This window comes from Toxotes jaculatrix, chromosome 7, assembly GCF_017976425.1.
Source record: "Toxotes jaculatrix isolate fToxJac2 chromosome 7, fToxJac2.pri, whole genome shotgun sequence".
NCBI classification, from domain to species: domain Eukaryota; kingdom Metazoa; phylum Chordata; class Actinopteri; family Toxotidae; genus Toxotes; species Toxotes jaculatrix.
The window spans coordinates 23,171,638-23,197,702 of record NC_054400.1 but is presented as its reverse complement, the minus strand read 5'-3'; the positions used below and the strand labels follow the sequence as shown (position 1 = coordinate 23,197,702).

Sequence of the window (26,065 nt, the reverse complement as noted above, 5' to 3'; positions counted from 1 at the left end):
CTGACTATTCTTGAGACGGCGGGTGAACTTTACTCCCGCTGTCTGGGTTAGGGCTGACACAGCTTCACTCTCAGGGTGAGTGAGGCTGCTGTGGATCCTGAGGAGGTTCAGGGGTTTCAGAGAGCTCTGTCCTTAACCAAACAAACACAGTGGAATTTCTGCCATTGTTGATGCAGAGGGTTGAGTGACAGGGCTGCATAGCAGAGCTGCCTGTCAGCAGAGACGAGTCAGGGTCAACATGTGACCGCCTCTTGTGACAACGCTTAATATTAAAATTGAGCCATGTAGCATAGTGTACAAGATAAAGCTGTACAGATCCACACAGGTACATATTTACACTGACGCTGTCCAAGGTTCTCTGGATTTACTTGTTGGACCAGATGAATTGACTGGAGCTGGTCAAAAAGTAGTCCTGCACAGGCTAGCTGTTTCCCCCTGTTTCTAGTCTTTGTGCTAAGCTAGCTGGCTACAGGCTGTAGTGTTATATTTAGTGTACAGACATGAGAGTGGTACCAACCTTCTCATCTAACTCAGCAAGGAAACAAAAATGCTGAATTACCTAAAATATTGAACTCTTCCTTGACATTTGCTGCATAGTGCTTTTCTCTCTCTAACACCGCTATTAGTTTCATCTTCCTTTGTTTTTACAAAATGAACACAGCCCCTTGAAAAAGAACTCTTAACACACTCACCTGTACAATATGCTTATGTGTACTTGTAGGTGTTCATGCACTTTAATATACAATACAGATTCAAGTGACCATGCAGTCATTTACGTAGAACACAGAACACACAATCAGTGGGCGTCATTTCTTTAATGGTGACAGTGTATTCCAACATGTTATTACTTTACATATAAATTATTTATTACAAAGCTTTAATGGAAAATTACACTTCTCTATTTACAACCACTAAAGTTGGCAGCCAGGTGACATCAGGCCTGCACTCCCCAGTTTTGGGTTTTAGTGCAGGTCATCATTAGCTGGCTGACCTGAAAGCTGAACCCTGACCCCCACTGGGACACAGGTGAGGCTCCGTGGTGGATAAGTCTTGGGCCTGGAGTAACTGATCAACAACAATTAAAAGAAATATTTCAGATTAGACAGATATGTCATAAAAAAATTAAATACTATTTCACTTTGTGCGTGTGAGCAGCCGTACTGTGTACAAAATAACAGAGTAGATGAGACAAAGCAGAAGGGAAGTGGAGGGTAAAAAGCAAACAGACATTACAGTTCCACTGACGGCCTCAATGACTTCCCTCACGTTGCCTTGGGCCCACCCTGGGGTCTCTGAAGTGGCTCGTTAAGCTCAGGAACATAGACTCAATTACCCTGGGCAAACACGCCGCTACCGCTTGGTGTTGTGTTGGTTGGCTGGTTGGTTGGTTCTGTCCGTCCCCTGGCCATCCTATGCCCCCCTCAACCCGAGCCCCCCGGGTCCCTGCTGTGCAGCATGTGAGCCCTCTGTGCTCCGAGTGATAGAGTCAAGCTGTTCCTGCTGAGAGGAGGTCAGGGTCCTTCAGTCAGCACCTCGGCCCTGAATAGAGCACACAGGAATCCCCCTTCCCTCCCTAACCAGGGCTGAAACGCAGCTCTCTCCTCCAGCCCAGGTCCAAATAAACCTGGTAGCTCTCTCTCTTTTTCCTCTCTCCATCTCCTGGCACGCTGTCACTCCCTTCATCGAAATCATTAATCAGACTGGGCAGATTAGACTTCAAATAAAAATAAACTACAACCACCAACCTCCTCTTAGTTACCCCGATTTCTGTAGCAACCATCTTTATTGACAGTCCTCCTCCTCCTCTACTTAATAAACCCAAGATGTGCAGTAGGGGCAGCTGGTTGAACATTTGAGCACTGTGGCAAACTGTGGGGCTCTATTACTGCTTCACTCATATAAACATCTTGCCTTATCTTTGATAGTGATGACTCTTGAGGCCTAACCTGCCATCCATGTAAATACACAACAGATAACCCTTATCAGTTTGGCCCCAATAAAGCCAGTCTGCTTTCCAGCTTCATCCAAAAACACATATCTTTTATAGGGATTAAAAGGATTAAGTGTGCAACCTGAATGTATTCAGGCTTATGTTTTATCCAGTGACTACTTTGTCCTGCCTTCCACTCTTGGCTCAGCAAAAAAGAAGAGAATTGGAAGGCAACAGTGCCACCTTTGGGTGAGGCTGAGTAGTACAGCTGTAACAGAGCTCTCATAGTACTTTTACCAAGAGATAGGGTTTCTCTGTGCCTGGGCTGTGGCATCCACACAGCTTTTGACAGCACATGTTTGTGGTCCAACTACATTCCATCATGAATTGGGAAGGAGAAGGGCATGGGAGGAAGAGAAAGGGGTCTGGGGTCTGCCGGACTCTGCTGGGCACTAAACAAGCCGTGGCTCCACAGTTCAGGTCTTAGCTGGCTGTCTGACTGACAGGCAGCCTGCCGACTGTTTGTGTGTGTCCATGGGAAATGGGGCGGTGTCGCTGTGGCGACGGCTCTGGGGCCATCCATCAGTGTCATGGGGGGGTGGGGGGTGTGGGGGTGTATGGTATGTGTCACTTCCAAGACTAATGGACAGGAAGTACAGCCAGAGAAACAACAATATTTGCAGAATATATATTCAGAAAAATGTTAGGGCTCTGTCCACGTTTCTCGTACGGTTTCAACAAAACCCTGAGCGCAGGCCTTAATCCTGATTGATGAGCCTGTTTATTTAAAAGAAGCTAACTGCGGCCGGGGCTCTCACTGACCTGATCTGTAGCCATGTGCTTTTAAAGTATACACACAACATGCATGTATATGGGATAACCATAGTCTTGGTCATCACATGACATGTCAGTGAAACTAACCCTGGGCAGCCAGTGATTACTTTCATGATTAACCTGAGACGAGACCCTGCTACACAGGATGTGGTTCAAAAACCTCAGAAAGCACTATGAAACTGGGGGCCATTTTGGGGCCATATTAGAGAGGGAGAGGGACAAGGAGAAAGAGCAGGCTAACTTCTTTCTGCTGTCTTTCAGGGACCTTGTGTGCTCACTAATAGTCAGAGACCGAGGCGCTTAACCTCAGCAGCCGGTGACCGTGGCGTCCAAGCCAGAGCGCTTTGTGATGTTGACCTTGACCACCTCCTCAGCACAGGTTGGGTGGATGCCTACTGTATTCAACAGGTGGGAATATGTTGCTCCGCACCTGACACACGCACAAACACACAGAGAGGTCATTCAAGTTGCTGTTACTCACACTGTCTCATGACTGACAACTCTACGAGTTATCTACTATCCTTTAATAAGTCCTAGGATTTCTTCTAATTTTGAGCTATCAATCACTTTGTAAGAGCATGTTCATATGGTGTGTATCTTATTTTGAAACAAAAGCTTGAGTCTGCTAAGGACCTGAGAAAAGACCCAGCTGGAAATTGTATCAGTGATATGAGTTTCATTAAGGCAGTCCATCGTTTATACCTCTTGTAAACTAACTTACAGATCACAAATGCCAAAAAATGACCTCTGGGCCAGAAGTGAACCTTAAAAACAATGTTTTTTTGACCCTTTGTAAAAGCTGCTGAGAGTGGCAAGATATTCTGGTGACCTCGAGATCATATGCTACTTATTACAATGCATAGATTGAAGGATACAGAATATTATTTTAAAACGGTACCATTCAGTAGCCAGTAGTCAGGCCTAAATCACACAATCTATTATTTTCAAACTAAACTGACAAAAGGAAATACTTTTATAATCCCACTTCTCCTGACACACAATAGCAGATCAAGTATCTGACATTAATTGAAATGTATTACTGACTAGATGCCAGAGTGTTGAGTGTAGAAAGATGTACTGAGCACAGCCTAATCAGATTCTGTTCTGTATGTCTTGCTGACTTTGAGATTAAAACACATCAGTTCAACACCCTAATTGTTTGGATGGTTGTTCCACTGGATATAAAAGAATTAAACAAAATACAAATATAACTAAATGTAATCTGGGATTTACGAAACTTACTGGAAACCCATAGCAAAGCCCTGTGTGACTTCTCCAGCATTTGGACCAGTGAAGTGCAGACCCAGGATCTTCTGATCTCCGTCCCGCTCACACACTACCTGAGGAGGTAAAAACACTAATTCAATCCAAGGAGCTGAAGCTAATAAGGTGTTAGCATGGCTTCCTCATCTGCTTTTGGTTGTTCAAGTTCAAACTATTGCATTTTTATCTTTTTGGTTTGTGTAGCAGGACAAGTGGATCCCAAAGTTGACTCACGAGTCCACAGATGAAGTCAGAGGTTGGCAGGATTATCTAATGGCTAGACCATTCAGGATATTTCATTTCCTGAGTCAATCCCTCTTAAAATGTTCAGTGAGCAGCACTCCCACCAACCTGCTGCAGGAAATAACCCTTTTTACTGCTCCTGTCCCCACAGCTAAATGCGTGTACACTTGAGTGCGTCTCACATATAATACAAAAAACTTAATTATATGGCGAATAAAATGCCAACAAAATCTGCTTAAAAATACCTATAAAAATTACAGTAGGTCTGCAGTTTAGCCCTACCTTAATGTAACACTGGCTGGCGTCACGCTCGGCAACAGTGAATTCCAGAGGCTTGTAGAAAGCGTGGTAGACCTACAGACATAAACACAGAGGACAAGTCTTATACACAGAAGAAATGATACAGCATGTTTTATTGTTTTACTTTGTTTTCTGCCTACAGCCAATCAGTGCTTCACTGTGATTTTGATAGCTTCTTGTGTCTTTGATCTTTACTTTAACCAGCAGAGCTTACTAATGTGCAAACAAAAGAAAATAAAAAGCACTGAGGGAGTTTCTAGCTGTGATGATGTTCTCTTTTTGTACAGTCATGCATTCACTTTGTTATAAATAACAGCTAACAGTGTAAAAGGACGGTAAACAAAAAATGCTTCCTGACAAAACAGCAACAACAAATGTGCCTACTGAGAGAACTGAATTAGGAAAATGGGGACTTAAAGTGCACTGTAATTAATTATAAGCAAATTAATCGCTGTGGTTAGAAATACAATTTGCTTTTTACAATAGAATCAGAAAAAATATATCCACTAAATTTAATATCAGGTTATAGCCCCCATATCTTACATACTGTATTATGACCACATGTAGATTATAAGGACGATCACTGACTAAAACTACAGTTATAAAACCCTGTAAGCACTGATTCTTGCACACAGCTATATCTGTGTAAAAGCTATTTCAAAATCCCAGCGTTTACTCATGATGCTGAGGGATTTCAAAATCCATACTGTGATGTGTGTGTAGTATGTTTTATTCTATGGGCAAACGTGCCGACACAAGTTGTGAGGGCCATGCAGCTGTCGGGGGCTGGTGCTGCAGCTCCTCCTCAGATCTCAGCGTGCCTGTCATCACCCCATACACACCTCAATCAGGCCTCCTGCTCGCCTGTCAGTCACAGCCGGGAGCCCCACCTCGCTGGCTAAACCATTTATCTACAGCTTCGTGCAGGTGTTGGCTAGCATCTGGCACAACATGCACGTACACAAGAAGGTAAAATACAGAGTTGCTTTCTTTTGCATTGTGTGTGTGTCGTAGTGTGTGTTTAGGGGTTATGGGACATTTATTTTTTATGCAGACTGATGGCAGTTGAAGCCACTAATTGTGTAACTTTCTATTGTGCAAACACGTGTGGCATGTAGCCATTCATTTATTGGTGAAGACACAAAACTCACAATGCAATAAAGTTACAGTAGCAACTGTGAACAAATGCGGCACCAGTTTTGTGTTATTTTAAAAACAGTGTGCAATTTCCAAGTCATTTGAAACACAACTCCTTCTATGTACAAAGTGATTAATTGTTTCATTAATTTCACAGAAAGTTGGAGACTTATGTACATGTTATGTACATGTATGTACTATTTACAAAGTACAATTGTACACAAAAATATTATATCAATCTTTCTTTTTCAATTTTGGATTTCAAAATTAAAATTTTCACCAAAACACTGCTGTTTACAGTCAAATGTATTAAAAAACAAAACATAGCACATTATACAACAAGCTAAAAGATAATGTTTTATGTCCAAGGCATTTCACAACATAGTTGAGTTGCTACATGAAACTAACACTGCTAAGTTAAGGGTTCAGGCCTCACTGAGGCCTCCTCTGTTTAAGATGGGCGTTCCTGATGTATAAGTAAAAAGTGATGCACATATTTTTTACCACTACATTTTCTATATAGTGGTAAAAATGTATTTCTTATTTCACTATGAAAAAACTGCCAAAAAATGTATATATTTTAAAATGCATTTTAACTTGAGGAGACATTTAGGGTTGGAAATTCTCTGCTTATAGCTGTATTATAACAACACATCTACCACAGCTATGTTACCTCTATGCCGTCTTTTCCATGCCTCTTCTCAGCCTCCTCCTCAGACAGACCTACACAGCCATACTCGAGAGGGGTGAATACTGTGGTAGGCACCTGTCACAGAAACAGACACAGAAATACACACTCTAACCCTTGCTTTGTTAAAGTAAGGAATACTTCTGCTGACTTTTAAGGACAAATATTAAATTTATTTATTTGATGTGAAAGCTTAAGACCTGCAGAGGGAAGAATTTCAGTTTATACAAGATGATGCAGGATGATGATATTGTGGTGGTATGTTTATGCTATGACTCATCCTGAGGAGAGGTTGGAGGTGGGGTTGTGGGTACATAACAGTCTCCAACCACTAAGCACCAGAAATTATTATTTTGTTATTTAGCTCAAATGCAGTATAAAACAATAGGCTAAAAGGCTGCAACGACACAAGCTTTATAAAGATGGAGCCTTTCAGTATGTGTGTGTCTTACATTGTCGTAGTTCATGAGCTCAGTGCTCTGACCAGCCAGTCTGCGGGCAAGAAGCTTTCCTGCTTTAATGGCCGTTGGGGTCAACTCAGGACGACCCTAAAACCATAAAACAAGAAAAAATTGAATCTTCTTCAGTATATCGGTAAGTTAAACAAATAAGATTTAGGTTTTTTTCCAGAAATCTCAAATAATTTTTAAACAGTTTTTCAACAAGCTTTGTTTAACAGAGATGCAGGGGTTAAAACCATTAGGTCATTCATTTTCATTTTAAACATGTTTGACTGAGCTCGTTCCCTTTTTAAGCATAAACAGTACAGAAATAGTGTAAATACAAACACTCTGTGAACCATGAGTCAGTGACTGACACAAAGTGGAGAGTGCTACAAATTTATACCGTCTAACACAATTTAAGAAAATCTCTGCTTCTGTGTTTTTGACTTTATTGTTTTGGATGTCTGCCAAAACAGACAAACACATAGTCACGGATACATACACTCACACTCACACACACACACACACACACACACACAATTGAATCATGCAGGAAACAGTAGGGCTGCAGGGCAATTCTAAAGGCATGACTTAAACCTGTTAAGTTACCACCACACATCCTGTTGTCCAAAAACATCTCCTGCACCTCTGCATGTATGTGGATGTGTGCTCTGGTATTCCAGTTACTGTTTACACACCAGACAACATGCGTCACTATAATGCATTTCTTGGCACTCTTTTCTGAGAAGAAAAAAAAAAAAACAACAACAAAGCATTGGACAAACTGAGAGCGATATCAACCACCCTGGTTTTGGAAAAAAAAAAAAAAAAAAAGCTTCCATTCTGCTGTGAAAAGTTGACAGACAGATTGGGGTGAAGCACGGCTCATCAAAGCCAGCGGTCAATCAAAAAGACACTCTGCAAGTGTGTGTGTGTCATTAGGCCTGGGAGGCAGGAAGGAAGCACACAGCTGGTCGTGGTGAAAAAACAACACTGACATTACATTCAGTAGTTATAACTAGTATTGACATGGCAGGTTCGGCTTTGAACACAGTGTCGATGCCAATGGTTATATGACGACGGGCTGGAATAGCTTTCCTTAGTATTCAGTCTGCTGATAACTACTCGCTGGTGGATCGTATGTTTTGTATATGTGCAGAGACACACAGTCTCATACAATCTGAAAACTTATCTTTAGTTTTTGAATGAGTTTCTTTGCACAACAGGCATGTGATAGAAAAATCAACCCACCTTAACTCTGTTTAACTGTATTTTATTTTTAATTTTACATCTAAACTCTTATCTAGCTGCTTATATTTATAGTATGGACCTGTATGTGGCTGTTGCAAACTATTTTAGGCAAAAATATAATTGTTTTGCATATTGCTGGTTGTTTACTTTGTGATAATTAGCAGTTGGAGGTCAGTATGTCTCCAATTTTATTTCTGACTCAAGTGTCTACAAGCCTACTAGGGGTGTAACAATGCTTCTATCTGCATATGTTTATTTCACAAAAATATCTATGTAAATTTCTACTGGAAGTGGGACAAGCCCACACCAGAAACTGTTTTCAGCTGTATGTCAAATTGTGTTCCACTAACATTTATTCTCCTCACGTGCATAAATAAGTAGAGTTCCTCACAAAATACACAAAATTAGGTAATGTTTTATAACATTATATAATAGTGATAATTATTAATAATAATAATAATAATAATAATAATAATGATAAAGAATGATTTGTATTTCAATTTTATCTTCAAAAAAAGATAAAAGCGAATCTAAACGGAGAACTGGCCTGGGTGGAAATGACTAGTGGAAACAGAATGGGAGGTTTTTACAGTGGGAAAAAATAAGGCAGAATTGCGCTGGACCATGTTGTACAATTTTTCTTAAACAAGTGAAGGTTGAGTATATTATGGGAGGAGGCCCAGATGTATTTACAGTTGGTCTAAAATGTCTGCGATTATAAAATGAGAAAGCTGCTGAATTAAAACAGGTCACAATGGCTAATATGCAACTGGAAGAGGATGAAAAAGTTAGTCTTTAGTGTCTATGAAAAAACTATGTGAAAGTTATGGACACAAATCTGAAAAATTCTCTCTTGCCCATTTTTATTAGCTTTTCTGCTGTTAAGTAAAAATAACACCTGTGGAACATCAGTCAAGCATTATCCTGCACTGCCCAACACATCTGGGAAAGACTGATAAAAAGTTATTGAGGATGAACCTCGCTGAAGTTAAAACTATCTGCAGCTCTGAGTTTTCTGTTCATACTATACAAACAACAATCACCTGGGTTACTGCTTATGAGCCACGATCTCAAGTTATAAGCAGTGATTTATCCTATGATTTCTAATGTGAAAATAAATTTAAGTTTCAGTATTGTGTTTAAATCCAGATTCCTCTCTCAGAGAGGACAGAGCTCTGGGCGAGCTGTTGAAACCATGAAAAGCATTTACAGTAACTGTGATGGGCGTGGACTTCCAGAAACTTTGGCACCGTGTTTATTTTTATAGTCTAAATTAAGACTAATAATTACGAAGAATGTTTTCCCATTTTTGACTATTATCAGGGCTGTTTCTGCTGTCAGTGTTCCATCTGTTGACTTACCTCACCAATGTCACCGAAAGCATAGATGTTTGGCACCGACGTGGATTCGTCAGCACCCAAAACTATTTTGCCCGTCTCCTTGTTGAGTTGCACGCCCAGCTTGTTGAGGCCCAGGGCTTTGGTTTCAGGGGCTCTACCTGAAGTCAATGGGAGGAAACAACACAAGGAAAATATTATATTACAGTTCTGAAGAGAGTTGTGGAGGAGGAGACGGGCGCTCTGTACACACTCTGCTCGGGTTTTAAGGCATGTCCTGCAGTGCTCCATCCTACACAGCCAACTGAATTACAGAATTACAGGAGTTATCAAAACCTAGATACTATAGAGAAGGAGGTTATCTGTACAGTGGTCGTAACACCTACTACAGCATGCAGCTTGAACACTAATAGTGAGGGCTTACTACCACATTAAGGTTGTCTAAAACCAACAGAATGATTCACCTTTAGGGGAGACAATCTGCAATAAAGTCTCCCATGAATCTCTACCTTCAGAAATTACCAAACAATAGAAAGAATTTTTCCACCCTGACAAAAAAAAAAAAAGCTGCTGCCAAAATCATTAGTAGATCATAAGCTAACAGTCAATTAATTGTTTCCTTTAAATAAACAGGAAGCCAAAGAGTATACAAGAATGCTAGTGGCTCCATGAAGCTGTATTTCAGTACAGTACTGCTTTGAGGTAAATAGTGACATTAGCAAGCTAACGTGGCCACCGATACTTAGCAGAAATTTACTTGGTCATCATCTTAGTTTAGCCTGTTTACATTTGCCAGTCAGCACCGAGAACAAAACTGAGCATAGACTGACAGAAATTTCAATAATTTTGCAGATATTTGGTTGTGAACTGGAGAAAAACAGAAAACCAAAGGACTTTGGTAAATAGTTGTTGAACAATTTCCCTCAATAAAGTATATCTATCTATCTAAGTAAGCTATTTCACTGAATAAGTGAAAACTCTAGCCTGCAGGTGGCACTAGAGGAAATGCCAGACAAAAATTATTAGGTTTCCCCCTCTCTGGACCTTGAATATCAGTAGCAAGTTATTTCTAAAATATTTCTAAAACTGTGTGATGGATTTCCATTACCATCACACAGTTTTAGAAATATTTCATTCTGGACCAAGTGATGGACCAACAATGCCAACCTTAGAGCCATGACACCAGTTTGGCTAAAAACATCTGTCAGTACCATCCTCTCAAATGAGAGGATTTCCTACTGTTTTCAATTTAGTATCATTGTAAACTGAGTATCTCTGGGTTTTGGACTGTTGGTTGGACAAAACAAGTAATTAACTGAAAATATCTTAAAACAACAGTATCGATGTTGGGGCCCTTAAAAGACAAATAATAAAGGTCAAACACTCATTTATAATTCTTAAATCAGGAAACAATAACATCTGGCCAGCTGAGAGGGAGCGTCTGAGAGGAGGAGAAACTGATGAGCAGCTGGGAATCGGCATCTCATTGACCCCATGGGACACACCAAGGTGCGATTTCTGACACTTCCTGGGAGATGGTTGACTGATGCTGTCGACGCCGAGTCTCCATGGTGATTGAGCATGAACCACTCGCTCCCCCGCCCTCTCCACAGCTCCTCATAACCTGCCTGGGTAGCATAATAAACACCCGGTCCTGAGGTACCCATGTAGATGCTATCGGACAGCAAAAATAACAAACCCCTGAGACCCTTTTTCCTGGCTGGAGCCGAAGAACAACGTGCTCCCCCTCTTCTCAGACCAGGGGGCTACAGGGACCTGTCTAGTGCTCCACAGCATGGGTGGCTGAATGGGACAGAGAGCACAGAGGAGGAGGACAGAGGGGAAGTGAGGCAGTTATGACCAATTCCCAACAGCAGGACTTGTAAATATTTTCTTGTCTTCTATCGCCACAACACTGGAACAAATAGTCTGCATATACATGTTGTTCTCTAGTTGGTGTTATTTCTAGTGAAATATATTGAAATTTAAGTATTTGACATTTAGCTTTCAAAAGAAAGTGAGTTTTTGCAATCAAATCAGATTTTCTTATTTCCTTTTTTACACTCATTCACTTATTTGAGTTCAAGAATTTATCCAGAATTTGCCTTTAGATTGAAAAGATGTGGTGTGTGTTACTGCCGGATTTAGCACATTATAATGTGGTCGGAAGCAGATTCAAATGTTAACTGCTCACTTTGTCAAAAACTGTAACTTCTGTTCTATCAGTAGAATCTGACTGGTAAGTATAAACTTTACTCGTACATATCAGGCGTTCCTGACTGTAGCTCCACTCAGTGCTGTGCTTTGGCACTGACCACAGCTCCATTGTAAGGCAAGGACACAACAACAGTGAGCTGGCTGATAAGAGACTTGGTAGGAGCTGGGACACACATGCACTGTGGTCCAACAGATAGGCCAATCAGAACAAAGCCTGTTGTGACATTAAGAGGAAGCCTCGAGACGGCTAGGCTAATTAGCCACAACAAAACTCCACAAGCTGAAATGAGAGCTGGACGCTTATCTGATCAATCAGATGAACAAAGACAAAAGGGAGAGCAAAACAAGGGGGGGACTGTTATTCTTGGGGCAACAGATCATACAGGATGCCAAAAATTGATTAGGTGGTTCTACTTCAGGCCAAAAAAGATTTTATGCAAATCGATATAGAGCTCACTAGCTGTAGAAAAAAAGCTGAAGTGTCTGTGCATATTAAAAGATATAACAGGAAATGTCTGAATGAATTACATCACATTTATTTTATAGACACTTTGGTGTGTTTCAATCACTACTGTTCCAAACTGTGTCCACAAATGAGATGTGTGCAACCTAAACCTTCACCTACGAAGTCACCACAAACACTTAACACGTACCTTCAGCTCCTTCAGCTAATGTTAGACCAGTTTGGTAATTTCACAGCAGGAGAGATTTGTCTGTATTTGTGTTTCTGTCTGAGAAACTTACTGGTTTGAAGTGGGCAATAATCCAGTGGTGGAAGGTGAACCAATCAGAACTTAGCAACATTTGAATATGACATGCCATGATGGCTGTGGGGTTGTTTGCTGATGTTGTCAGCACTGTCAATCAAATTCTCTTGAACCAGGTTAGCTGAGTTTTTTCTTTTTTTTATTTTTAACCATTAAACTTAATAAATAATAAATATGCTTTTTTTCCAGACTTGAAATTATTTTTGATTATTTAGTTATAAATAATAATACTAACAGATTCTAAACCAAATTTACTCTTAAATTGATTTGTAGACATAGTTTCATATAATTTTGTTCAGTCAGCATTTGAAAGCTGGTGCTGTTACAGTATATTAGAGCTGATAATCAGTGACTCACAGTAACCCTGCATATGAATGATATATAAGTATATTGAATAAGTATATGTCAAGTGTTTGCAAACCCAAAGGGTAACACAGAAAGATTTAGAGACAGGCGGGCAACATAACGTCAGTAACTTGAATTGTGAGAGGTAAATGTCCTTTAAAAACTAGGAAATGTTTTTTAAAGACATCCTTGAGTACTGTAGAGCAAAATGAGGAGGAAGACTAATGTGTCCACTGTCTGCGTGCAGACAGGAACTGTGGAAATGTTCTGTTTCCTGGTGTGTTTCTGTGGACACACCTGGACAGGGGAGCGGCCATGAGGCCAGGAAGGAGCAGGGGAAAGGTGGAGGGAGGCAGGGCCAGGGAGAAGGATGTAGCAGACAGTGGTGATACTGTCCCCCGGTCCCCTCTGGCCTTTAATAACTCCGCAGAGGCCTGGGACCCTGCCTGGCCCCTAGTGTAAGGTCACAGTAAAGGGAAGTGGCCTTGTACTCATAACTCCTGCGTGCACACATCAAAGAGCAGAGGCCACGTTGTTACTGGTTCTCACTGAACTGTATGGGAACAAAAGATCTTCTAGATATACATATAGCAAGATGAGTTCTCGCAAAGGTTTGGGAAGCCACACTAACAGAAGCAGCTGTTGGTATTTTGACAACTAGTGGAAGCCTTTTTAATGAGTAAGACTGGTTTGATATAAGGTGATGGAAGTTAAAGGTGTGGTGATTAAGATTTAAATGTAATGTGAAAGACGCTAAAAAATTAACACAGAGGCGACCTGATAGCCGAGTGGTTAGGGCACATACCACATGGGTGTAAATTCCTGACTGGAATCAAGACAGATATATTTTTTGAATCCCAAAATGTCAAGTGCTTGGCTGAGTTTGTGAGAGAGCTCTCACTAATGAATATAGGAAACATAAGGGATGCAGCATCTCACGCATGACAAATAGCTGCTGATATGTGCACTTAATGCAAATATCATTCTCACCGGCAGTCTCACACTGAGATGATGTGGGAACTCAGCCACGGGTGGGAAGAATGAACGTCATCTCAGCTGCAGGGTCACGCACATCCTTGTCACTGTCACACGCACAGAGCAAAAGGACCCCCTCTCCCTCACACACACTCCCAGATAAAGCAAAAAAACCTGGTAGTCAGATTTTCGGAAGAACAGTGTCGTCTTTGAAAGAGCTGAACACAAATAAACTGACGGCTGTGGCTCTGACAGATGTTCCCTCCATTGTTACTCATACTGATGGTGGAACGGCAGAGAATGGATAGACGAGAAAGAGGAGGCAGAGAGCTGGTAGCAATGGCAGGCAGGCAGAGGGCCGTGGGCAGGGATGGCAGTGACAGATGCAGGGTTGGTTTCCGCAGGGCTGGCATGGGCAGGAAGGCGCAAAAAGGAGAGAACAAAGAGGGGAATGTGGTGACCCTGTGCCTGGGTGCATCCTGCCCCATCCTGCCCCTCTCCAACCAGAGAGCCAGCGGTGGGTGATTAACACTTCCCCTGGCCGTTCCCATCACTCAGGCTTTATTACTTTGTTTTCAGCCTTAATTCTTCTGCTATCTGCTGACACTGCACTCTATTGAGGTTGACAATGAAATTGATGGTGGCAGCGAGAACTCACTTGCACCAGGGTTTTATTTCAGAGGAATATTATTACATCAGCGGGAAACAATACAGGTGGTGATTTACATGCAGCCCCTAGAGAGGCTTTAAAAACAAGCAGTTTAAGAAGTTAATTACTGCTCTGTACTGTACCGTGAACTGCAGTCACTATCAATTTAACAAATTTCATACTTAAGCTGTTTCAATCTGGGCAATTAAATAGACAGTTGTTGTTGTGGAAAGGCAGACTGATAATTAAAAGGACTGAACCTGACTAAAAAATTCAAACTCAAGTCCAAGTCCTGTCTCGAGTTTCCATTTCCAGTCAATTAAATCAATCAATAAGGACAAGTCTGATTCAAATCTAAAGTGAGTCGATACAACTCCAAGCCAGGTTTCAAGTCAACAGATAAGTCCAAGTCAAGTCTTAAGTCAACTGAGACAAGTCTCAGTCAAGCCTCCAGTCAGTCCAGACAAGTCCAAGTCAAGAGTCAACTCAAGAGTTAATCAAAACAAACTTTAAGTGAAGCCACAAGTCTTAAGCATATCATGTCAGCGGCAAGTCGCAGTACATTTTTCTTTGAAAGCAGTGTTTATAGTGTTATATTCAAGGTGTGATGCAATGCAGGAAAAGCCTGACACTGTCAGGCTAAAACCGGATGCTTTTACTTTCAAGTCTTAAACCAAATATCTTCTGTTGTCCATAACCAACACAATGAAATTAATGGTCTCCAAGAAGTCTCACAAGCACATGCACACACACACGCACACATGTACTCACCAACTGCCCATAACACAGAGTCGTAGGTGTCCTTGTGCTCGCTGCCTGTCTGGGTGTCGGTCCAGGTCACCTGTAAGGCTCCTGAGGAGAGTTTGTCCACCCTCTTCGGGACACACTTCCATGCAAACTTGGTCCCATAATTTTCCATGTAGTCCGTCACTAGACCTGCTATTTGCTGCATAAGCAAAAAGAGAATACCAACCTTCAAACATGTTGAAATCAAAATCATGACATCCAGAAAATGCAGGGTGTCGCACAGGGAGCAATACCTGATCAAACCCCCGGAGGGCGATGCTGCGAACCATCACTGTGGTGTCCAAACCGATGCCTGTGAGGAACCCTGCACACTCCAGAGCCACATCTGAGCAACGCCAGGTTGAGGATTACAGTGGTTTTTATGATTTAAAAGTACAGAAGGCCCCTGATGTGTGGCCATAACACTGACACTGTTGCAAAGCAAGTAGCTAGCCTAAAAAGAAGGGGACACCCCAATCATACCGAAGTTTTACCAAATGACGGGTACATTATCTTAGACTGGAAACTTTTCTGAAGGGTCTCAGTATAATACTGCAGATACGGCCCTGCAGATATGGTTTGAAGCAAGCGCTAGTTAGTCAGTTGAGTTGTTCAGAAACACAATTTGAACCTGGTCTGATACCAGTGTTACTTTTTATTAAGGCAATAACTTAATTTCTCAACCGATTACCAGGGGACATATGCAGCGGCTCCATTTACAAGCTCTCTGGCAGACAAAGGATACAGCTGGCTCCAACCACCAGTCTGCAAAACACAAATAAAGAGAAACTCTTAGCTGAACTAATAATACAATAAAAATACATTTCATCATTTGTGCGGCACTCTTTGGCCAAATAAAACAAAGCAAGTCCACAGCTGAAAATGTTTACTTTAAATCCTAGAATTAGAGAGGTGATGAATTACAAAACTTCATAACCTGAGAGGGAAGCAAAGAGGTGTGAAGAAAATATAGAAAAAGGGGACAGTAAAAGCTATGTGTGAGTGTGTGCGCACCTGCGGTGTCAGTGTATGTGCGTGTGTGGTCCAGGTGAATCACACATCTAATCCAGCACTGAGATCGGTGCGTTGAGGAGGGCTAATTGCTAGCATTTAGCCTAATCCCTGCGGATGGGGTGTGCCATGTTTGGGGCTCAAATGCACACATCAGTCCGCTGAGTGAAGACAGTCGCCCACATGGATGAGGCCCCCTCTCTCCCTTGTTTTTATCCACATCAGCTCAGACCTCCTCCCCTTCAGGTCTGCCCCACCTGACAGCTCTGGGTGCCTGCGGCACATCCTGCCCTTGTCCATACTAACACTAACCACTAAAAGCCCCAGTGCCCATTTTCCCTACGTCTGGGTAATGCACAGCTGCACTTAGCACATATTGTGAAGTGGCTTAAAGAAGATTAGGCAAAGAGCTTTATCTTGATTCTGCACTTTCATCACTGAGAGACTGTGTCCTTTTCCCCTAACCCTGCTTCTTCCCCACTGTGTCTGATTGTATTTTCCACTGGTCTGGTGTCTGTACAGCTGCAATACCTACTGACCCTTTTCAACAATGGTGACATTTATGGGCATGGAGGCACATTTGGGAAATGCAGTGAATGCTATCTTACTGTACCTCACTACAAAATAAAACCCTAGTAAAATAGTGTTTTCACTATTGTTATGGATTTACCAACTGAGGTCAACATTTGCAACATGTATTCTGTTCACCAGCCAGCAATATGACAAGAACATGGGACAAGCAAGCTGGAATTATTAAAGTTTGTTACTTGTAGTCATATGAATATGGGAATTTAAGTAAGATTATTACCATCTCTTTAATTATCTTACATCCAGTATTAATGTATTGACTCTTCATGGCGGCCTCAGGGAAATCCAATCTCTGACAGTCTTTAACATTTGATTTTTAAGCGAAGGGAAAAGCAGTTCAGCAAATCTTCATGTGGCTGGCTGCACAGTGAACAGTGTAGTAACAATCTGTTTTCTGCTCCCCACTTTGACTGTCATCTATGTTTGAGACAAACTGCCACGCAAGACCAAGGAAAGTAAGACAGGCATCCAACAGTCTAACTAAATGTGTTTAATAAAAAGAATCTCAAAAAGTGAGAAAACGCCAGGATGTCTAGTCCATACATGGGGGTAATGTCTCATAGAACAGTGGACATCCATCTGAGATAACAAACTGGACAAGGAACCACACAACAAACACAAACATGACAAAACTCTTGAGGCTTGGCTCCTGACAGTGGAGTGGTAGCATGTGGTTAGGAGTTCAGGCCAAGGCTTCACTGAACCCACGAGTCCTACAGAAGGAGGTTTTCTTCTGATTGTCTGTGGCTGCTTGTTAACCTTGGGCAGATCTTCAGAAGCCTCAACAACGATAATAAAAAACACTCCTCCTGTGTGTCGAGAATGTGGGCAGATTTTGTTGCAAGCAAAAGCTTGAGGTGAGTCCAACTTCGACATTTTATTAAATGTTTCTTAGACTTCCTGAAAGCATTTCAGTTTAGTCACAGTCTCATGGCCCACACAAATGAAAGCCCCTGCTTTGGCTTTGAGTATTGCCAAAGCTACATGGACAGCATGACAATGAAAAAAAAACACAGGACTGCCTGAACCAGCCATTAAACCATCCTGAATACAACAAAATAATAAGCTGATTTTGTCCTTTAATGTTTGGTTGGAGAAAACGAATTCAAACTTAAATGCATGTTAGCGTGTGATGCTTCAAATGTCTGTGCTGAAAAACAAAGACTCCAAGATGAATTTTAGTGAACCCATTTTTACATTTCGATGTCAAAGTACGTTCCAGATTGCCATCTGCGGTGTGGCTCTTGTCCACTACACAACACAACACAGAGTCAGACCCACAAAACAAGCCTACATACTGTTCCATCTCGTTCAAGTACTGGCCTATCCTTCAACCAGTATCATAGTCATATTGGCACGTGCTCAGTGTTTTCTCCCAAAAGCGTGATGATGGCAGCCATATCTGGGCTTTGGCCCTGGGGCCAAATCTGTCATTTAGGTCTGTGTGTGCTCCAAGGCCCATTAGACACCCATCGCTCGTTTGGACCCCCCTCCCCACACCAGCCCTACCAGTAGAAACAGCCTTTCGGACCTCACCTGCACAGCTGACAGCTCATCAGCACAACAACATCTCCATCTCTGGCTAGTGTGTGCGGTTTAGTACCCTCATGGAGGAAGCTAATGCTAACGCTAACCCACAGCCAGCTCCCTGTAGCCTGCGGGGAGGTAGAAGACACCACTAAATATTACACTCTTACATCAAAGGACTTCCTGAACTCAAGTGTTCTCTCCAAGTGGATAATTTTGCTTCCTATACAAAGATGTTTTGTTGAATGGGTGAATGCTACAGTGGTAATTGTTTAAGAATGGTCACGCTGCACTCACACTGATTTGTTCACCATAACTGATTTTGCATTGCCACCAAGTGGACAAAAAGCAGAATAGCAGACTTCCTCTGTATTGACGGACAACACGTTTTAGAATAAAATTATAGAGGAACTGATGATCCTGAACAAAACAAAACAAAGAAATAAAACAAAGGAATACATTTCTGCAACCCTTATTGCAAAAGTGCGCAAGCACTATTTATCGGGCCAAAACAATCATTTAAAAAAAAAGGAATATAATTAAAAATAATTAAAACTCCATGCCCCAGGCGCTGACAGGCCACATACATACTAAGCTTGAATATCGGAATAATTATTTCCGCTTATCTGTCTCCATGAAGCAAACAACCACCGAAACCCAGGTATACCACAACCACGAGTCACCGTCTGCACGTTGTGCCAAGAGGAAACGTCAGGGAAAGACCAATTAACCAGGTGATGACAGGAGCTAAATGGCTGGATTAAAGGGCTTGTTCTGTAAAGGTCAGGATGCACACCGCTAATCTGAATCATGAGGCGAGGACAGGCTGACAGGAAGGGAGAAAAACAAACTGCATGTCACTGATGAGTGATTATAGTGCATGACAGTAGGACGTGTCGTGTCAGCGAGCAAGGTAGCACGGCGGGTAGAGCAAGGCATTAATACTGTAGAGGTTAGAGGCTCTGTTTCCCTTGTACCTCTTTGTGTAGAGAATGACACCAGCAATACTAAACATACTCTCCTATGATGTATACGTAAAATGGCGATCTCACTATTTCAGACAAAAAAGTGGCCACATTTTTGGACTATGTCAGTCTAAAGCAGAAACATATCCTAATGCTTTTGGAATAATGGAAAAGCGGAAAGGAAAGTACATTTATATCACCATTACAGCTTCTAAACAGACATGGAGGGCACTGACTGGTCAAGATCGACTTAAAATAACAGTTTAAAACAAAAGTGTGTGAGTAGGTAAGTAGGAAAGTGTTTCAGAAAAGAAAGATTCCTCACGTTTTTCCAGGCGATTTTTTCAGCCAGAATATGTCGTCACTGGTGAGGCCGTGCTCCATCGCTCCCGGGATCTGTAACAAGAACATAACTATCAACCTATAAATCAACTATCAACAGATCTATCCGTAACAGTTTGCTATCTAAAACCTACTATCTTTGATGTGATAAGATTTGCATATGTGCTATAATGGAATGTTTCCATATCAACCAATCAACACACACTGGCAGAGAGAGAGAGAGAGAGAGAGAGAGAGAGAGAGAGAGAGAGAGAAAGAGAGAAACATCTCAGAGAAACGATAATAACGATGATGCTTACACTTGTGGGGTATTTAGGCCGTCCACCTGTGGCGATTACGATGTTCTTGGCAGTGAGGATCATCTGTGTGAGAGATGATGGAAATGTGAAGTAACAGCTTTTGTTCATATGCTTCAAAAAACAAGGAAACGTCAAATGAAAGCAAGTGGTCTCCACAGTATTCAGCATTCAGGTGATGATGGAAACACTCTCAAATCAAACAAGCACTCTCAGCAGATACAATAAGAAAGCAAACACAAATAAATAAAACTTATTTAACTGTAAATTTTACAAGAAAAAAACTAAATAGTAAAAATACAAAGAGGTTGGAGAATTAAAACTGTATTTAAAATGTAGTAACTGAAGTAAATGATGTGAACCAGCAGCTGACCTCTTTTCCTGCTTTGGTTAGTCCTTTAACAGTGTGTTCATCCATCAGGCTTCCTTTGATGTTCACATACTTCACCTTCCTGCAAAACAGAAAACAAACAGGTTGCTCCCAGTGGTGCATTAACTTACAGCTGTGCAGGTCACACACAGTAACTGCTGCTGGTTTACACATAAACCCCATCATCACTTCTCTCACTAATTTCCTACGTGTTCCCACTACATAACCTCAACACTTCATCTTTTTATTTGGCTGAAATGCAAGTTAACTCTTACAAAGTTTACTCAAAAGATACAGAACAGAACCATGATTTAGTTGCACAGAACAGAGACTGCACCAGGCTGCATAGTAGAAGACTATTTATTTATTCATTAATGAATAATGGCAACAATAACTTATTTTTTGCTGTAAGTTGTGTTGTTACCATGTAGATGTTGTAATGTTAAAACACTGAACTGTAATCTATAGCTGGAATTGCACTGTAATATTAATCACATTTCATTTCAGTCCACTTCATCTAATGTAGACGGTACATTTCACATTTTATTTTAAAGGAATTTTAAAAATACCCTTTTGAATTCATTAGTAAGAGCAAATTATAAATTCAAAATCCATGTGGTAGCTGTTAAGTACACTGACCCCAACAGACTTTATTGCTTGCACGAAAATCCAACTTTCTACTGATTGGAAATATAACATTCTTATGATTATATATCATTATATATTATATTTGTTATTAATACACGTGTGAAAATGACTGATTTGTGCTGATCTTGCGACCGTTGAGGCTAAATGTTAGTTAGAAGGACATGAAATCATATTAGAAGCATTTCTAACATTCTGAATCCAGGAAAATGATCTCGGACTGAAAACATTTTAGGTTCGACTTGGGCACAGACACAGGGAGGTTAACACCTGTTTGCCTTCCAGGCAGTCACTCAATCAACATGCGGTCGCTGACTGTGAGTCTTTCGGCTGTTCACCAACAGAAACGTACAACCGCCAGCCAAGTTTCATGCCAAGAAAACAGGCAAAAAGGGATGAAAAACAGGCTGGAAAAATGATAAATATTCATGATTAACTTATGGAAATTCTGCTCTAATGAAAGTATAGGATGGAAAACGACTTTAAAAAATACAATATGGCAGAAGAGTGATGTGATAAATGGACGAGACATGAATTTTCTTTCATATCTGTCGTACAGCTGTGAAAAATAACTAAACATAAAGACTATCAGGGGACACTAAAACTCTCAAATGAAACTGTAAGACCAGCTGAACCAACCTGCAAAATAAATAGAAGGAGTTACTTCCTAATTACAACCTTTAAATGAACTGATTAAATGAATAATCAGTGTTGAAATACATGAGTCAAACAAATCAAACAGGTCTGGTCTCACTTACTTGTCCTGGAGCTGAACTCTGTGACCCCAGTTCAGAGACCTGACGTGGTTCTGAACGGCCTCTGCCATGGTGGACCTGGAAGACACACCAGAAGTCACAAACTAAAACTAAAATAAAGAAACTCTTAAAGATGCTTCATAATATTCCTGCATTTGTTACTTTGGGTGTGTGGGCTCACAGGTACAGTTGAATAATGGGAAATCAAAAAGGAAAAGAAGCTGAAACATCAGCTCTTAGAATATCAGCCCTAAAGCCAACTCACTAAACCATTAACACACTTCCTTTGTCCTTTTCTTTAATTGATTTTTAAAGTCTTTTTTAAAGATCAAAGAATAATTAAACACCATATTTCATATGGACCTGTAGAGGAGCATAAGCACATCCCTCTCACTCTGAGTTAACTTTCTAACCTTTAGTAATGACACCGTCTTACTGCAATTACACCACTAGATGGTGCCGTTCAGCTTCTAATTCTGTGTATTGCCAGAATGTCAGCATGAGAATTATTTCTGCTTTCAGCTGATGCAACCGTGTGATTCAGTATGTTGTGCTTGGGTTTGACCTACCAGTCATGGGAAACCGGCCCTGAGATCTGCCAGCCGTACTTCCTAGCATCCTTGACTGCGGTGCCAAGTAAAGCAGCCTGATGCATGAGCTTCTTAGGAATGCAGCCAACATTAACACATGTGCCACCCAGGCCCCACTTGGTACCTGTTTGGAAAAGCGTTTCTGGAAGACTTAACAATGGCGCATTTAAATCTTCAAACCCTAAAAAGTATTTTTTGCAATCAACTACAACAAAAAAAACACAACTCTGTTTTACCTTTTGCAGATGGCTCCACATAATCTAAAACAGCAACTTTCTGTCCCAGCTGTGCCGCTGTAAACAGGGGACATATTATCATGATAATATTACATAAAAATCGCTGTGCAAAGAATAGATACTCAAACATTAAAAAAACATTAAGATTAATAGGCACTTCAAAAGATCTCACCTTCTTTGGAGCAGGCAAGTCCCCCTGAGCCACCACCAATCACCACCAGGTCATAGTCATATTTCCCTGTATGACAATACTGGATGATTAATAACAGATGAATCATAAATTATGTAAATAATAAATAATTAACCCATTACTGCTGCATTTACCTCACATACAAGTTTTTACTTATCGCTCTCCTTTGGGGAGAGTGGAACACTCTTTACATTTTGGGGGCTGTAGCAAGCTGCATAAAAAATGTAGATATTTTGCTGTAACTCAGATAACTCTGTACGCTCTGTACAACTGTGGTCACCAGAAAAACATCTCAGAATGAATAACATCTTGAACCGTGAGGTGGACGGACTACAACAGCAGCAGACCGTGTCTGGTCTGATGAATCTGGATTTCTGCTGAGGCTGCAAATGGTAGGGTCACAATTTGGAGTCGACAGCATGAATCCATTGACCTAACCTGCCTCGTGTCATCAGTTCAGGCTGCTGCTGGTGGTGGTGGTGGTGGTGTGATGGTGTGGGGAATGTTTTCTTGTCACACTTTGGGCCTTTAATACCAATCAATCATGATCTGAATGTCAGGATCTGCCTGAGTTTTGTTGCTGCTAATGTTCATCCCTTTATGGCCACAGTTCACCATCTTCTAATGACTACTTCTAGCAGGATAATGCTCCATGTCACAGAGCTTAAGTCGTCTCAAACTGGTTTCACGAACATGACAATGAGTTCAGTGAACTTCAGTGGCCTCCCCAGTCACTAGACCTGAATCCAGTAGAACACCTTTGGGATGTGGTAGAACAGGAGAATGGACACATGAATGTGCATCTGACATATCTGCAGAGATGATGTGATGAATCATGTCAACATGGAGCAGAATGTCAGAGGAAAGTTTCCAACATCATGTGGAATCAATGACATGAATATGTGAGGCTGTTTGAGAGCAAAGGGAGGAACTGCCCAGTATTAGTATGGTGTTCCTAATGAAGTGCTCAGTCACCGTACGTCGTCACTTGAGCGAGCAGCATCAAAACAGCAATGTTTACCTTTAGTTTAAATTAGTCTGGTGGAAGTTATCACCGTAAATAACTGTTTGCCACTAAATGCAGTTGTTCTCGGGACCCCTCAGAACTGCTGGTTGATGTGACAATTAAACCAAGCAGCCGAGAAAGATGCGTTTTCAAATGAAAAATGTTGTCAAATGATCGTTGAAGCGTCGATGGCCGAAGGCAGGTGAACAGAAGTTATATTAAAGAAGCAGATAAAAATAACCAGCAGACACAGAGTTGCAGCAGCTGCTCGTTAGCTGTGTGCTAACAGAAACACCTGCGACTTTTAAACTAACTCCGTTCTAATATACGTATCTACAGAAAATAACAGAACAACATATTGTTTTACCTGTCAGGTTTCTTGTCAAAACATACAAGCAATTAGTCCTTTTCCACCGGTGTCTGTCTCTCCACAAGGCAGCCATGTTGTTATTATGAAAGGACCCTGACTGCGCGTGTGCTGGCGAGAGAATTGCCTGAAAAGAAATGGCTGATACACTGTCCTCTCAAAACTACATTTTATATTATTCTAGTGAATAATATATTGTATAAAGTATTGTATAAAATTTATGTAAATATCTTGAGATATACCATGATATTGTAAATTATTTCTATACACAAGCGTGTAGTAGAACATACGTGAAAATGTTTTTTTGGCATTGTACTTCACGTTTTTCCGTAAAGTGCCTGTAAATAAGGAAGGAAGTGTACATACACAGGCTAATATGATTGTTTGAAGTTGTATGAAGTTATTATATGAGCTGAATGATTTCTCTCACAGTAACAATTCACTAAATGCTCTAGTAAATAGATGTTTAGTCATTTAGATTGTGGCTTGAAGTATGTTGCATCATTTCTGTGCACAGTACAAATACATTAAAAGTTATAGCAGGAAAAAACATTAATGATGGCTTCTAATTCCAGGGCCCTGGTAAGTGTGATGCTGTCCAGAAATAATCAAGTATTGTTGATTAAGGCTGTCAAAGATTCAGGCACCTGTGGTTTGTTCAAGGACATTTCAGCAGGGGCCACATTTTCCAGCATTAAGGTTAAAAGGTTAATCATACTGTATTACAACACTCTTTTACGGCAGTCCACACTATTTGGTCCAAATGTTAAACATTGGGATGAAAAAGCCTCTACACATAGACCATAACCCACATTTTTTGGGATTACAAGGTTGTACAATGTTTATTATATCCAATACTCTAAAGAGCTGGTTCACCCAATTATAGAAAAACTTATATTGTAAACTGATAACTGTGATCACCACAAGTGAAATTCCGTCTCAGTAATTTGGGTGAACTGACCCTTTAAAATTGTGGTGCTGGTTGTAATGAGCACTGCAGTCTCTCGGGGCTGCTATCGTGATTTCAGACCTTGGGTTTTATAGGAAATTAATGACATAACATAAAATAAGACACGGGCGGACAACAGCTTCTTTCCAGGCATGATTTATTGAAAACACACCAAATTTATACTCTACAAACCAGTATTTTTCCGTTATGTTTAACAAGCGTAATATTTGCCTCTGGGTATTAGTAAAATTAACATAATACATTCTGTCACTGTGGCATCGCTTCTGCTCGCTACGAAAGCATTAACAACTTTACTCCTCTAGGAAATCAAAACCATTTCTTCGAATGACTCTATCTTTTTAAAAGTTTATAATACAATGTAATACAAGGCAGAAACCCACCAACAGTCTAAACTACTTGGATTTGGAGGGGAAGGTGGAGTTGGGGGGTGCAGGACGAATGAATGAGTGAGTTGAATGGAGGAAAAAGGGAGAGGGATAACACAGGAGGAGAAGGGGGGTAGGTGAACAGACAGGATGAGAGATGACAGCTGAACGGGAGGAATAAAGTTATATAAAACACACTTATCTTTATCTACCATGGAAAAGGTTAAGGCACATGATAGGTACAAACACATCTGCTACTGAGTAGTACAGTTACTTTATTTTGACGGTCTTGAATCAGTTATATCTACACAGGTAGGTTTGTTTGATTCGATGTGTGTCCGTGTCCTGCATTTATTTTACAGCACAGTTGCTTGGCTTTTTATTTTGTAAATGTGCAACGTGCTGCACGTTCACAAAACCAAAAGCCCCTTTTATGAATGCATGCAAATACACCTCTGGATCCTTTGGTTGTGGTACTGCATAGTGCAGTCAGGAATAGACAGTCATATGGGTCTTTGTTGTGAGGGTTCAGTACTGTCCAATGATAGCACACACTTCTGAGGACACACAAAAGGGATGCTGGGTATTATTATAACTTTTTTTTTAACCTCTGAAATTAAATTTTATACAGTAAGTTTTTTTTGTAGTTTATTGATTTTTACCACAACGTACATTTT

At 40.9% G+C, this 26,065-nt stretch overlaps 1 protein-coding gene across 1 annotated transcript; it reads right to left on the bottom strand.

Annotated features, from left to right (window-relative positions):
- Window positions 1-807: 807 nt before the first annotated feature.
- Window positions 808-24,129, bottom strand: txnrd2.2 (thioredoxin reductase 2, tandem duplicate 2). Its single transcript, XM_041042994.1, has 17 exons — window positions 24,054-24,129; window positions 22,663-22,728; window positions 22,491-22,547; window positions 22,234-22,378; window positions 21,668-21,742; window positions 20,268-20,346; window positions 19,898-19,960; window positions 19,582-19,652; window positions 15,911-15,930; window positions 15,420-15,511; window positions 15,151-15,325; window positions 9,451-9,587; window positions 6,848-6,943; window positions 6,381-6,473; window positions 4,553-4,624; window positions 4,007-4,104; window positions 808-3,194 (listed from the first exon to the last, which is right to left on the bottom strand). The coding sequence occupies exons 1-17, from the start codon at window positions 24,127-24,129 to the stop codon at window positions 3,071-3,073; spliced, it is 1,539 nt and encodes a 512-aa protein (XP_040898928.1). The 3' UTR covers window positions 808-3,070.
- Window positions 24,130-26,065: the final 1,936 nt, after the last annotated feature.

What these genes read in the sequence shown, in the direction of transcription:
- txnrd2.2 (XM_041042994.1), bottom strand. Translation starts at nt 24,129, where the DNA reads ATGGCTGCCTTGTGGAGAGACAGACACCGGTGGAAAAGGACTAATTGC. An exon ending in GGGCCGGTTTCCCATGACTG is followed by an intron (nt 21,743 to 22,233) that starts GTAGGTCAAACC and finishes TGTGTCTTCCAG; the next exon opens with GTCCACCATGGCAGAGGCCG. An exon ending in CCAGCCAGTGTTACATTAAG is followed by an intron (nt 4,105 to 4,552) that starts GTAGGGCTAAAC and finishes TTACCTCCTCAG; the next exon opens with GTAGTGTGTGAGCGGGACGG.